At 45.0% G+C, this 14098-nt stretch overlaps 1 protein-coding gene across 7 annotated transcripts in view; it reads right to left on the bottom strand.

Annotated features, from left to right (window-relative positions):
- Positions 1–14098, bottom strand: part of LOC116949707 (caskin-1-like) — a 416361-nt gene that overhangs the window by 95800 nt on the left and 306463 nt on the right. For all 7 annotated transcript variants that reach the window (XM_032967321.2, XM_032967318.2, XM_032967319.2 and 4 more), the window contains exons 3-4: positions 7779–7876; positions 6787–6932 (exon numbers count right to left, since the gene is read on the bottom strand). In XM_032967321.2, the coding sequence (XP_032823212.1) occupies positions 6787–6932; positions 7779–7876 (244 nt within the window). The remainder of the gene's footprint in view (positions 1–6786; positions 6933–7778; positions 7877–14098) is intronic.

Genomic DNA, 14098 nt, shown 5'->3' with positions numbered 1-14098 from the left:
AGGTCCTTCTGCCAGCAGTGGCGTGAGCGAGCAGCTGTAGGGCACAGTGTGTGCATCAGTGCAAGTGCGCTGCCAGTGACACTTCACGATGCCATGCTAACAGCCCTTGCTGTTGAGCAACGCTAATTTCAGAGTGAACATGTACGTGCCATTTTATTTTGCCGATCCGTAGTATGAGAGCTGCGAAACTACTCCTTTGTTGCAGCCTGGAGTTAAGGAGGCATTAATTATTGCACCCCGGCACGCTTGCAATAAGCAACTTTTATCCTCTCGCAAATCGTGGCAATGCAGCGGCAAGTGATCGTTTGCGCGCCATAGAACGAGGAATCTGAGCACCTGCCAAATGGAGAGGCAGCACGTTGAGCGCACTGGGTGTGCAACGTAGGGGTGCACGTGGGGGTACACGTGGGGGTGCACGTGGGGGTGCACGTGGGGGTGCACGTAGGGGTGCACGTGGGGGTGCACGTAGGGGTGCACGTGGGGGTGCACGTGGGGGTGCACGTGGGGGTGCACGTGAGGGTGCACGTGGGGGTGCACGTGGGGGTGCACGTGAGGGTGCACGTAAGGGTGCACGTGGGGGTGCACGTGGGGGTGCACGTGGGGGTGCACGTGAGGGTGCACGTGGGGGTTCACGTAGGAGTGCACGTGGGGGTGCACGTGGGGGTTCACGTAGGAGTGCACGTGGGGGTGCACGTGGGGGTTCACGTAGGAGTGCACGTGGGGGTGCACGTGGGGGTGCACGTGGGGGTGCACGTTGCAGTGGCGCAGCTATCGAGGGAGCAGGCGGCGCAACCGCGTCAGGGCACGCGGGGCTGCGCTGAGCAAGGTGGGGTAATTGTAGTGGGCCCCATTTCATTAATTGCTACCAGAGTCCGTGCCAAAGGATGACCCTTTGGCGATGCACACGAACCGCCTTGGGCGAATGATAGCGGAAATGAAATGGGGTGGCGGTTGAATGAGATGTGTTTAATCGACCCACCACAGTTTGTGTTTCAATATTAATAACATCTGTGAATTCATTCACAGTCCTTTGTGAATCCACTGTAGCATTAAGGCCTCCTCATGAATTATCAGTAATGTGGGGGGGAGAGGGGGAGGTGTTTGACTTTACATCACCAAACTGTTCACTGTGGATTGGTGAATGCGGACTGAGGAGGACTGGCTTCAGAGAGGGCGCTCGCCACCGATGTCAGGATGGTCAAAAATTGAAACCCAGGTCGCACTGGGTTCATGGCGAAATATGCCAACCACCGTGCCACCACCGCTCCACCCTCTTTCAATGGTAACATTTTACGATTAGAGTCGACCGCACCGTGTTACTTGTGAGTTATAATTGATCGTGCATTACTTGCAGGATGGGAGTCACATCGCACGGTGGATTCCCTGGCAATGATCGCCGTGCTGCTGACGTGAGGGCAACGGAGGCCCCTTTGCCCTCATCCTGCCCCGCACGGTTGCCCCGAGGCAGAATGTTACATTCAGAAGCAACGTCACGTGTTTATAGAGTATTTGGCTGCTATGAATGTCCACGTGATAAGCCACTTCGTTGAGCTAGCATTTTTGGGCCAGGTCGCTTCTGAAAAAGAGCTGCATAGCTCTATGGGCTTTCGCTGCTAAAATGAAAAAAATATATAGTTAATATTCTTGGTTCTTTCGGTAAAGTCACGTAGAAGGGAAACAATAAAATAATAAAAATATAAAACAATAAAATTCTCACGACGTTTCAACTGCAACACAAGCAATCATCAGGTGTGAAAACTACAACAAGAACATTTTCATGTTGTGGTTTATTGTTTTATATTTTTATTATTTTATTGTTTCCCTTCTACGTGACTTTACCGAAAGAACCAAGAATATGAATCCCTGCAGTCACGAAAGCTTTAAATCAAAATATATAGTTCAGTTTTAGTTTAGTTTTGTAAGAAGATATTTTTAATTGGATATTTTATTTAAACGGAAGTCTTCAGAAACACTGACTCGGACACACTACAGTAGGAGGCACTATATTTATTACAGCCCTCACAGGTACGAGAGGCAACTACACTATGGCCAGGACAGCTAACAGACTGGCTGACCAACAACACCGACGAGGTGAAGACGGTGACGAGGACCCCGGCAGCACGACGACGGTTCCACTCCCAACCACCAGCCCCCAACCTTCGCTCAGGGTCCCCCTTCTATCCACCTAGCGTGCCCCCCACCCCCCTCCGCCTTTGGCCACGCCCCCCTTCTAGAACTCACGAGAAGGTTCCCGGGCTTTACCACTTGCCTCGCATTCCCTCTGTGCCAGCAACCAGCGCTAAGTGCGATGGTGACGCATTCCCTGTCACTACATCTCTATGGAAGTGAGCTCTTAATTACGCCCTGCGGCAGACACCTTATCCGCCCACGGTACAGGCATCCGCTGCACTTTGGGAAAGAGCAGCTCATCTCCACAACGCATGCGGTATACGCTGCGATGTGTACCTCAAGCTTATTTAAGCTGACGCATTGGAGTAATGATAAATATGAACCATTTTAAGTGACTGCCGCGGCAGCGGCACGTAAGCACAAATCAAGGGAAAAAAAATCACCGCCTTTGTCATTAACACAGTCTTTTAGCAGGAATATATTGGGATATATTAAAATATATACAGCTGGCTCATGTTTCAGGCAATTATCTCTGGCCTGACGCTTTATGTTACGATGCAAGGGATGGCGGCAGTGAGGATGAAATCAAAGAGTTTGGTGGGCATGGCTGGAAATGAACATACCAAGGAAAGGAAAGAATGGAGGAAATATTTGGGGGAGGTCTCTTACCCAGCACAGTGGGAAAGTTTCAGGCTGACAACAGCCTACCCATATAAAATAGGTTTTTTGGGTTAGATCGCGAAATATATAAATGTGCCCTTAAACCCGCCACCACCCGACACAGCCAACTAGTAAGGGTTGTCACGTAAACAGAAAGTGGCCAATTCGTCACTAGTACAGCACTAGTGTATAGTGTAGTGTATAGTAGTGTAGTGTATAGTGTAGTGTATAGTAGTGTAGTGTAGAGTAGTGTAGAGTAGTGTATAGTGTATAGTGTAGTTTACTAGTACAGCACTAACCGGTTGTGTGTTGGAGAGCCATGCCACAACATTTACAATCTGAGTACGACGTTTCGCCAGTAATTACAACCAGCATCATCAGGAGGCAGCCAGATTTGTGGAGAAGTCTTACTCCTGATTTGAAGCTTTCGTGACTGCAGGAATCCATACTCTTTGGTTCTTTCGGTAAAGTCACGTAGGCAGGCATAAAACAAAATAAATCACGACGTTTCGAACGCAACACGAGCGTTCGCCTTCAGGTGAAAATCGCCTGCAGACATCTCGCAGCAGACATCGCGGCTATCGCGATTTTCACCAAGAAGACGAACGCTCGCGTTGCGTTCGAAACGTCGTGATTTATTTTGTTTTATTTCTGCCTACGTGACTTTACCGATAAAACCAAAGGGTAGAGAGAAGTCTTACTGTTTCGTTCCTTATATAGAGGCAGAGATGTGTTGATCACGCAGCTGCGCTCTTGCACAATGTGGGGGGGAGATTAAAATAGGCGTACCAACAATACTCCCTATTGGATGATATTGGTCGCGAAATCCTACGTGTTAAAGCCTACCTATACTTAACACATAACACAAAATAATTACGAGGGTACATGTGGAGGAGAATATAAGAAATAGTTGTGCTCAGCATTACATGAATTTTCGCCAAACGAAGACCCATATCTTAAAGAGGGGGTCCTTGCTTTTATTATTATTATTATCTGGACGGTTCACCAGCATTGATTCAAGTGAGCCTGACTCGACTGATGAAACCGGTCCAGAGTGTTGCGTGCATTGAATCAATACTGCTGAAATGATGCACTTCCAGGAGACCGCGGGGCATATGACAGGCGAATGAAAATAGATATATTGACTGCTTATTTACATTTTCAAATATATACTTTTTGGGCTGATAGTGTGAATGACACAAGTGATGTATTTTATCATTCGTGATAACAACAGCAACAACAACATACATTATTATTTCTTCTCTGAAGACAACATTGCACCCTAAATTCCCTGAGGCACTGGCAGCAACACCGTGTTGGAGACACGAGGATCAGTGACTTCGTGTCGCCTGTCTGCGTTAACTCGCAAATGAAACATTTTGCGATCATTTTATTTCTTAATTCTGCAAGCACTGACTGCGGTGGAGGGGTCGCACTATAGACCCCAGCAACCCCGGTTGAATTCCCAGCCGTGGTTACCATCGGTGGTGAATGAGATCTAAACCAGCACACTGACCAAGATTGGTGAAGTATGGTTAAACAACCCCTCCATTATTGACAAGCTACGGGGAGGCCTTCGTAAAACAGTGAATTCGTTACATTACTTTATGTAGCTAACATCTGATGAAGAATAAAACAAATTTAAGTGTAGCTCTAATCCGTGCCTCCAGATATATATATACACAATAACATTTATATACACACGATTACATTTCAATCTGTAATCCAACAGCCCCATTGGCTCTCCAGACCAACGTCATCGAGCGGCGCGTGCCTCAGAAAGGAATCCGTGGCCTGGTTTTGATCTCCTGGGTCTCATCAGCAGAGTCCAAAATGTGTTGAAAAAAAAATGCTTCTGGATGACCAGATGGTCTTGGCAACATGTCAGCACTCACCGCCACCAACCCCCCCCCCCCCCCCCCCATTCAACGCCAAGATAAAATGTGTGTGTGTCACGTGACACTTGGTGTGCTGGTTTGACAAGCAGACCAAGACCAACAAGAGTTCAAAGGAAATAAAAAAACAACTGATAGATGCTCTTCACTTAAGCACCCGAGTACTGTGACTGCCTGGTGGTGCATTTCAAAGGAAACGAAATTGAACCACGAGGCAAACAAAAAGAGTAATTAAAGCAGTCATCAAATAAGTGCCGTAAATAGGAAGGGCCAATGGACAAACTGTAAGCCCAGCTAAGCTTCAAAGCAAATAAACAAAAGGCATGAATGAATAATTAATGAGCGGCTTGAAAACAACCAAAACACTTTACTCAATGAGCGATATATAATGCGTACGAGCATATTCCTGTAGAAACTTGCCGAGTTTTATGGTTGTTATACGCGCAGTTTATACGGACGGCTTGTGGCAATACAATTTGGTAATCGAGCAGCATTTGTTCAACCAATGCTTGGCTGTGCTGATGAGACCAAGGAGATCGAAACCAGACCAGAGATTGATTTCTTAACGCAAACGCCGCTTGAGATGATGGTCGGTCTGTAAAGCCAATGTGGGCTGATGGGTTCAAAACGTAATTGTGTTTACGCGTTCATACAAACAAACAATACAGGTAGCTTTGTCATTGATTGTGAAAACCTGCAAAGGCAACCGTTGGCAATCGCAGCTTCAGGCCGGTGGAGTGTGGGGTCCGCTGCAAAGGGGCTAGCGCCGCCGTGTGCGTAATGACCTTTTAAAATCCGCCACTCAGATCAAACAGTGGCCAGCTGACACACAACTTCGTCATAAATAGCAGCAGCAGCAGCAGTGACGGCTGCGGCGGCGGCGGCACACAGTACGTATATTTAACAGGACATGAGTAGCCGTTGCGTCAATCCAAAGTCAGCTTTTGGGGGGGGGGGGGCACATGTTTGGGCAAAGCCTGCTTGATGTAGACCCACTGATTAACTGAGCGGGAAAAAAAGCTGTCAAATTGATAAGACTCCAACGTAGCAAGAAGACAAGTTTTTCTTTTAACACCCGTGTTTGACAATGACGTGTGAGCTGAAATATTACGATACCGCATTGGCAGTGATGCACAAGGGCAAATAACAAACAACTCAACACATTCATCAATAACACTGTCACCATCAAAATAAACCAATATTTCCGAAAGTAATAGAAGACGTTTAAGGCAATAGCCCTTTTTCACAGCAGAGAGATATATCTTCAACGAGAAGGCACTGTTTTTTTTCCTCTGCTTTGTGAAGCAGCTTGCCAAAATCATTGCTTCGAAAATAATGGGTCCTCGGCATGAGGGGTACAGTGATACCAATGCATCAATTACACCACTGTGACTAACAAAAATCATCCATTTTTTGTAAACCGACTTAGCAAAAGGAGTAAATTGCAATAAGTACGTGTATATATATTTAAAAAAAAACTCATCAGTACAACAGAGCTCCCTTTTATCCACAGTGACACATCGTACACCCCATTATCTGTGGGGTCATCCGTAATTTTACTCCACTTCTCCGTGGGGGGAAAAAAAAAAGCGATTAGTCGCAGACAACGGAATGAATTTGCCAATAGGAAGGCGTTTTGCAAATGCAGGACAGGAAAATCACGGATGTTCCGGAAGAAAAGGGCCACACATAATCTGAGTTTTCGCAGACTCTGTGAATCAGAGGAGCTCTCCTGTACTGCATGTTGTGCTCCGGCCTGTGTAGCTTGGCGGTGGAGCGAGCGGCTCGCAATCAGAACGCTGCACGTTTAAAATCCTGGCTGGAAGTTGACTCAGCCCATCATCCCTCTGGGGTCAATACAATAAGCACAACTTTATTGGGAAAGACAACTGTCTTTGTCCTATGCCTCCGCCCTAGGGATGAGGAATTTCCGCCACTGGCTCAAGGGCTGTAAACAGGAGATGAGTACCACCCGAATGGTCATTTTGAGCACGAAATCAAGTTAGATTTTTTTCATGGCCTCCCCTAAACAAAGGCGGCTATTGCGGCGTTTGCTCCCATTGGGACGTGACGGTGAGGAGCAGGAGAGGAGCAGCCTCACCACTTGGTAGTGTCCATTCTGCACGGAGAGGTGCAGTGGGATCTGCCCGTCGCCAGACTGCAGGTTCACGGACGAGCCGGCCTTGAGAAGAATCCGCAAAGGCTCCACCTTTCCCTGCCAGGCCGCGTAGTGCAGAGGCCTGAGGCCTGTTGTGAGAATAACGACAAATGGTGACAATAACAAACAAAAAAACAACACGAAAAAACACACACACACTTACAGGAATGCACATTTCTACCCATCACGTGTCGCCCTGGCAGATGCCTTCCGACGTTTGCAATCTCGTGCTGCGATTACGGAGAATCCTGTGCAACCGCTCGCGTTGTCCCATCGATGGATCCATTTCCTTCTTCTTCCCCTAACTTCCTTTCCACACATTTGCCGATAACCAAGTCGCATTAAAACGCGCCCAATCTCGTTAGAGCTCAAGAGGGTAAGCGTGGTTGTGGTTGAGGCTGGTTAGGACTCATATTGGAGTTTGCTGTGGAATGCCAAGTGTTGTTGGCTTGGACTGTGAGCAGATCAGGAAATGGGAATACAGAAATATTTGTTTTTCTTCTATTCGTGTGGAGATTTGAGTGTTATCGCCAGGCATGCATGGGTTTTATTTGGGCACTCCAGTTTCCATCCACATCCATAATATCGGACAACCGTCGCAATGTGGGGCCCACCTGAAATGAGTTTTGAGATTCAGGCGCTCCTGAATGAAGAAAGGGCATTTTCTAAAAATGATTTTACAGTTTATTCATATATATACAGGTATATACATAGGCGGCAAATATACTGTGCCTACATGCACAGGGGCATGCTGTGATACAGTGCTTTAAAGTCGCCCTTACAAAATCGACAAAAGCACCCCTTCTCATTGTAAATGCTTTTTAAAATATATATATTTTTTTCTTCGTATCATCCATATATATGTGCATATACAAAATCGTGTCTTTTTCAAATCGGAGGGGTATAGAAAATACTGTAATAAACCGACATGGTACCTTTGTTATCTTTCATGTCCACGTGGGCCTGGGCCTCCAGAAGAAGGTTCATTATCTCCGTATTCCCATTGAGGGCTGCATGATGGAGGGCGGAAAACCTGCACGAAAAAACACGAACGCCGTGTGTCACGGACGTCAGCCCTCGAATACTGTGATACACAAACTTTGATGATTTGATGAACTGTGGTCGTGTGGATTTTGCTCCGGGTCCTCCGGTTTTTTCCCCCCCCTCCACGTTTGTAAATATGCTTTGAGTGTATTTGGCTGCTATTATGGGCCACTTCGTTGAGCTATCATTTGTGGCCAGGTCGCTTCTGAAAAAGAGCTATATACCTTAGTGGGCCTTACCTGGCAAAATAAAAAAAATAGTTTGGTTAGTTCAATTGCTTTTTGTTATTTAGTTTGTTGTCCTTCCCCCCGCACCTCCGATAAACACGATTGCCTACTTATAGTGCGAAAAAAGTTCAACGTACATAGATATATTTCAGAAATGGGTAGGGGGTAAAAAAAAAAAATCAACCCACGATGATGACTGTTATCCTGTGGCCTATCAGTTGTGATGAGCACAGAGGGATTTTTTTTTTTAAATATCTGGCAGGCTGTTGTTAGGGCCGTTCTACACAGCCGTGCTGTGTATCGTCGTCGTCGCTGCTTGTGTGTTTGTGTGCTGCAAAATCTGCAGCACACAACGACGACAATTTAATATTGGTAATGGGAATAATTAGTTTTCCATATAGCACCTAATGCGCTGGGGCGTCTGAGAGTGCTCTGCATCACATCTCACCTCTCGGGGTGGCAACTCTCCGCGTGCAGCACAAAGTGACTCGGGTTTTAGTTTTGCAAGTAGGAGCCGATGATTCTGATGTTTCATTCCAAAAAAATTCCCCCACAAATGTATCAAATTGTCCAATTCGAATCTCCAACAGTATGCAGAAAAATATTTTCACAAATTACCAACCATGTGCGATCATCGATCAATATTCCTGATGAGACTAAAAAAGTGATCCAGCAATTATTTATCGTTCAAATCACACGCAGGACCTGTATTGTGCATGTTAGGGGAGTAATAATAGATCGATCCGTCAATTAACGTCTCATCCGAAGCTCGCAATACGTGCATCGAATCGCGTGCGCGAGAACTCCTGTATGTTCTTGGATTCATGAAATCATGGCTTTCAAGTGACCCAAACAACCACGAGGGCCCCGCTACATTCACAACAATGTAAAAACAAAAATACACTACAATCGATTCCTGACTTGACTTGTGATCCGTAATCATGACTATTCACAACTTACGTAGCCAACCGCACTCATCGGAGGCGACTCGTGAGAGGAGAAGGAGCTGGGGGATGTGAATCGTTAACAGCCCGAGTGCGCGCGGCACGCTACAAAAGTTTGATGCAGATTCCTTTTAATGCCATCGTCACTTAACTTGGCCCCATTTTTTGGTCGCACAGTTTACGGTGGAACTGCTCCGCTGGCCACCCAAACACCACCCACTCGTTCACTCGCCACCTCCGTTCTTACGACACCTCCGATTAGCACGGTTGGCTACATACGGTTCGAAAGAAGTTCAACAATACATACATTCAACTTACATTTTCACTAACACACATTTTTTAAGTGTTTTTGTGTTTCTCTGTGACCCGTTGTTTTTGGAAGTATCAAGACAATGAAAAACATTGCAGGCTTTATGCTTTTCGGCCAGAATATAGGTGTCAAGATGTTCAAACACTAAATAGACATCCAAACAAGAAGGTATCGTGTCCACATTAACCCCACATGCCTGTGGTAAAATGTCTTTTGTATTTGAGTCTTTCTGCAGTTGTGCCCTTGGAGTATGCTGCACATTTGTATGTTTAATAAAACTTTGCTTTCAGGGACCGAAAACCGCACATTAGAGAGCTATCAACGCGCAGGGTCATATGCGTAGGTACAGTTATTCAGAGCAAAGCCTCTGTATTTGAGAATGTGTTTTGGATCAATCCAACGAGTCCAAAGAATGTGGACTAAATATTAAATTTTGGTCAATGCAGAATAAAAAGTAAAAATGTGGATTGATGAAAAAAACATTTTGACATTGTGGGAAGCGAGATCACTCCTATCACGTCACTTCTGTGCTTTTCTTGCCAAAAGTGCCGTCGTTTTTGCCGATGTGTGGCGGAACTTTTGTTTAAATTATTCAAATAAACTTGACATTTGTGTTTCATGAGAACCGTAGTCTTACTGATGGAACTTTGCGTGAAAAAAACATGAATCCAACGATGAATGCGATCCAAGTTTACGACGTCTATATAACGACACCGTCGATCGATTGACGAAGCAGAAACCTGATTTAAGATGCATCTTCTGACACGACTCTGAACACGTTTGAACAGAGTCAGTCTGAATTTTGATTTAAAGCGTTCGTGACTGCAGGGATTCATATTCTTGGTTCTTTCGGTAAAGTCACCACGTAGAAGGGAAACAATAAAATAATAAAAATATAAAACAATAAAATTCTCACGACGTTTCGACTGCAACACAAGCAATCATCATCAGGTGTGAAAACCACCGCAACAAATTTTGAAAAAGTGGCGGTTATTTTAAACGTTAGCACCACGGAGAGCGATTTGTCAGTTTGTTCAGATGGACGAGTCCATCTATGTTCGGAAAAGAGGAGGGGGGAGACGAAAATAATGGATGCGGCCTGAAAGCCACCGTAAGCGTGAACAATCAATTATTTCATTTTGTCCCGAAACTATTTATTTAAAAATGCTATACATGCAAATCGAAAGTGAGATTAAAGTAAAAAAATAGTCGGACATCCAAAAACATTTAAATCTGAAAACGTTTATACTCTCTCTCTCTCAACGTGGGACTCTCTTTACAGATGATTATCTGCCGGGACACCCACGAGGTTTGGCGCACACTCCTCTCTCGCACTCTCGCATGCACGGCGTGAAGGGGAACATCTCCCGCTTGGGCACGGGGAGACACGACAGGAACACCTCCCGTCCAACGATCGGCGGCAAACTTTGAATTCCACTCTGCGAGCGCGAATGCTATCTGCGCTGCTTTCAAACGTTGTTAATTCAGACATTGAGCTCCCGTCTGCTGATCTGCACACTTACCGAAGAGACATTTGTTTCACGGTTTTTTCCACCTGCGCGTTTTTGCAAGCCAATGTGATGACCCCCCTGTCTGTTTGTGAGTGCATTATCATCATTGTCTAAGTCAACGTAACCCCATGCAATGTCAATTACTTTGACATCCATTTCTACATCTCTTGCTCAAATATTGACTGGCCAATAGTGGTTACATAAGCATACCTATTAGGAATTTAGTATCGTACAATATTGTATATTTCGATTTTTGGACTGTATATGCCAGCACAAAAATGGCTGCCTCATGTATGTATGCTGAACTTCTTTCGCGCCATACGAAGCCAGCCGTGATAATCGGAGGTGCGAGAGAAGGACAACCATCTAAACACAAAAAGCAGTTCTAAACAAAACGAGTTTTCAAATCCAGATTATTTAAAAGTGCAAAGCTCCAGTGGCTTCGTAATATCGAAAGGAAGAGTGTTCCAGACGGCCGCAGAAGAGCATCTGAAAGCACACGAAATGTGAAGAATGCCACGTGGTCTTTCACGTCCATGGCAGCTCCGGAAGCACCATCAATCCCCAATGGAAGCACCACGTGGCTGTGAGAGCTGAACTCGACCTTTTAACTGGTTCAGTGGCAAGCGCGCGCTAACCTAGATTACCCACGACATCTCAATCCCCGCTCTGCAAATGCACGTTGATGCAGGAAGCCCAGGCATACGGATAAGATGACAACAAGTGAAGATTTAATCTGTTCTGTGGGCATCAATCATCTGTGATGGTGTTCTTTGAAGATCAACAGGGAAGATGACATTAAGTCTGAAATTTAACACCCCGCAATCATCGCCATTATCGGCCAAGGACAATCCACTGGTGGATGAAGGCCTCCAGGCTCCCGATCCTGCGATGTAATAATCCCACTATGAATTTATACAATTTCGTACGTAGACTTTCATGACCCATATTATAATAAATAAGTTTATTTCGTGTAAAATCATGTAGGGTATCATGTAAAAAAGTTACCAAAAATTTTACAAAATTGTGAATGTGTTATCTACTATCTCGGAAGCAGATACCGATTTTAACAATTGGTCTTGCTTATCAACATTCCGGTTTTGCTGATGAACCTAATCAATTGGCATATTTGCCCACGTGACAACTTGATTTGATTGGCTTTGTAAGGTAGTGGAGGGTTATAGTTCTTAAAATATATATACATTATACCACTACAATATAATCCAAATTAAACGAATGATGATTTGATACAATTGTCTACCAGATCGAACTCACCTCGCCCATGCAATTACTGCTCTGTATCATTAATGCAAATATTCATAAGTATTGTAATGAATTGTAATACGAATGAGGGTGATTGACATCCAAGAAAAAACTCATATATCACAAATTCATTATATCTTGCTGTGGAAGTATTATGGGTAAAAGTATAAATCCGTCCTGCGTCTCGTGGTATAAGTAAAATATGTTTTAGTTCATTGAACAGATGGATTTTCAGACCGACATTATCTCGCGATAATTTAATTTAATAAAAACTTCCGACAACGATGTTGACATTCAGTGTCTCATCAGCAGTCAGGCTCGCTTGAAACTATTTTGGCGAGCTGCCAGAGGCTTAAGAGCAAGAACACATCTGTTAGATATGGGTCCCAGTTCAACGCAAAACGATAACATACATCACACAAAATAAACACCTTGCAGTTCACCTGCATTGCTTCATGCAAGCCTGACTGCTGATGAGACACTGAGTATGCTTCTATTGCACCGATGTGGCTACAACCACGCATTCCCAGAAGGCTGTGTGGCTCACAGGATGTCTAAAAAAAAGACTTTTTTTACGTGGAGGGATGGATACGCAAAGGGGGCATCGTGTCTCCTTATTTATTTTGTTATGAAAATATCTTGAAATGCTGCATATGATGAATAGATGCCCTAGGCTGTGATGTTCTGATGCACAGTCCAACCAACCCTAGCTGAGAGACTCTCCCCCCAATAGAAGACCATCAATGGACCATCAATGGACCATTAATAGACCATCAGTGCACGGTTTGCTTGAACACTTAGTGGATTATTGGGTACTGGCTTTGTCAATTAGCGCAATGATTGACTGAAGGCCTCATCACACCAAAGTAATCACTCAAATTGAAATCGTGGCCACTGTTCAGTTGAACCTGATTATTTAGTGCATTGATATCAAACCAAATAACAGTTCCATTGGATAAATGTCAACATAAATAATATATTGTGCATGTGTTTATGAAAGTTATTATTATTATTGTTACAGGAATTTAAAACTGTATTCAAAATATAGCTTTAGCGTAAATTAGTGTAAATATATTAGAGCTGATCTTTAACTTAAACAAACCATGTAATTTATAGTTGTGTATGCTTTGAACCATGAAAATGTAATCTCGCTAAAATGGCAAATAAAAATTGCAATTATGTAGGAGGCAGACATTTAAAAAAAATCTATTTTATTTCAGACTTTTCACTTAAAGCCCTTTCTAATGTGTTTAAACAGCCAATACCTTTAGTAGATATTTATTTAGAAAGGATTATAATTCAGTAATTATACTTCCACTGCATCAAAATGTGAAAGTGTTTATATGCTATCGAGAAAATATATACCAACAGCTGTTAATTAACTTCACATTATCGTGAAGCCAAATAAATAAGGCAACAACAAAGTGGAGCGCACTAATAATAAAACGTGAATTGTACACAAACAATGCCAGAAGCGTGGACTCGTTCACAGCGTAACCGCACGAACTTCCATTCAACTGCCACAGTCTGTATGGACGCGCAGAACTTTCGGCGCGGCATGAACCGCGCATTCGCACGCACGGGGAATTCGGGGACCTTGCGCGCGCCGCGGCGTTCGGTCACGTTCCGTTCATCTCTACGCTCCAGGCCCGACCCATCGCACCACAGCTGGCCGGGCTACACCAGCCAGCCGTCGCCTCCGCCGTCGCTGTGCTTCAAGGCAAATTGGCAGCGCCAGGGCTGCGTTGCCGCTCAGTCACACGCCGTGACCGTCGTCTCCCGGCCCGCCGCCGCTCGTATAAGACGCCGGCGTGCGACCGCGGTGTTGCACGCGCCAAAGCTCGCAAGGATGTGCGCCGGGTGGGTGGGGGGGTGGTTGCGGACGGGTGCGGTGGACAGGCGCGTAGCGACGCATGCACGGCTTGGTGGCAGGGTGACAGGGTAGCGCATGGAAGG

Source organism: Petromyzon marinus, chromosome 37 (assembly GCF_048934315.1).
Source record: "Petromyzon marinus isolate PM22_M1 ecotype Great Lakes invasive population chromosome 37, UKy_Petmar_22M1.pri1.0, whole genome shotgun sequence".
Taxonomy (NCBI): Eukaryota; Metazoa; Chordata; class Hyperoartia; order Petromyzontiformes; family Petromyzontidae; genus Petromyzon; species Petromyzon marinus.
Note: the sequence above shows the minus strand (reverse complement) of the source record. Positions and strands in the feature narration are given on the sequence as shown.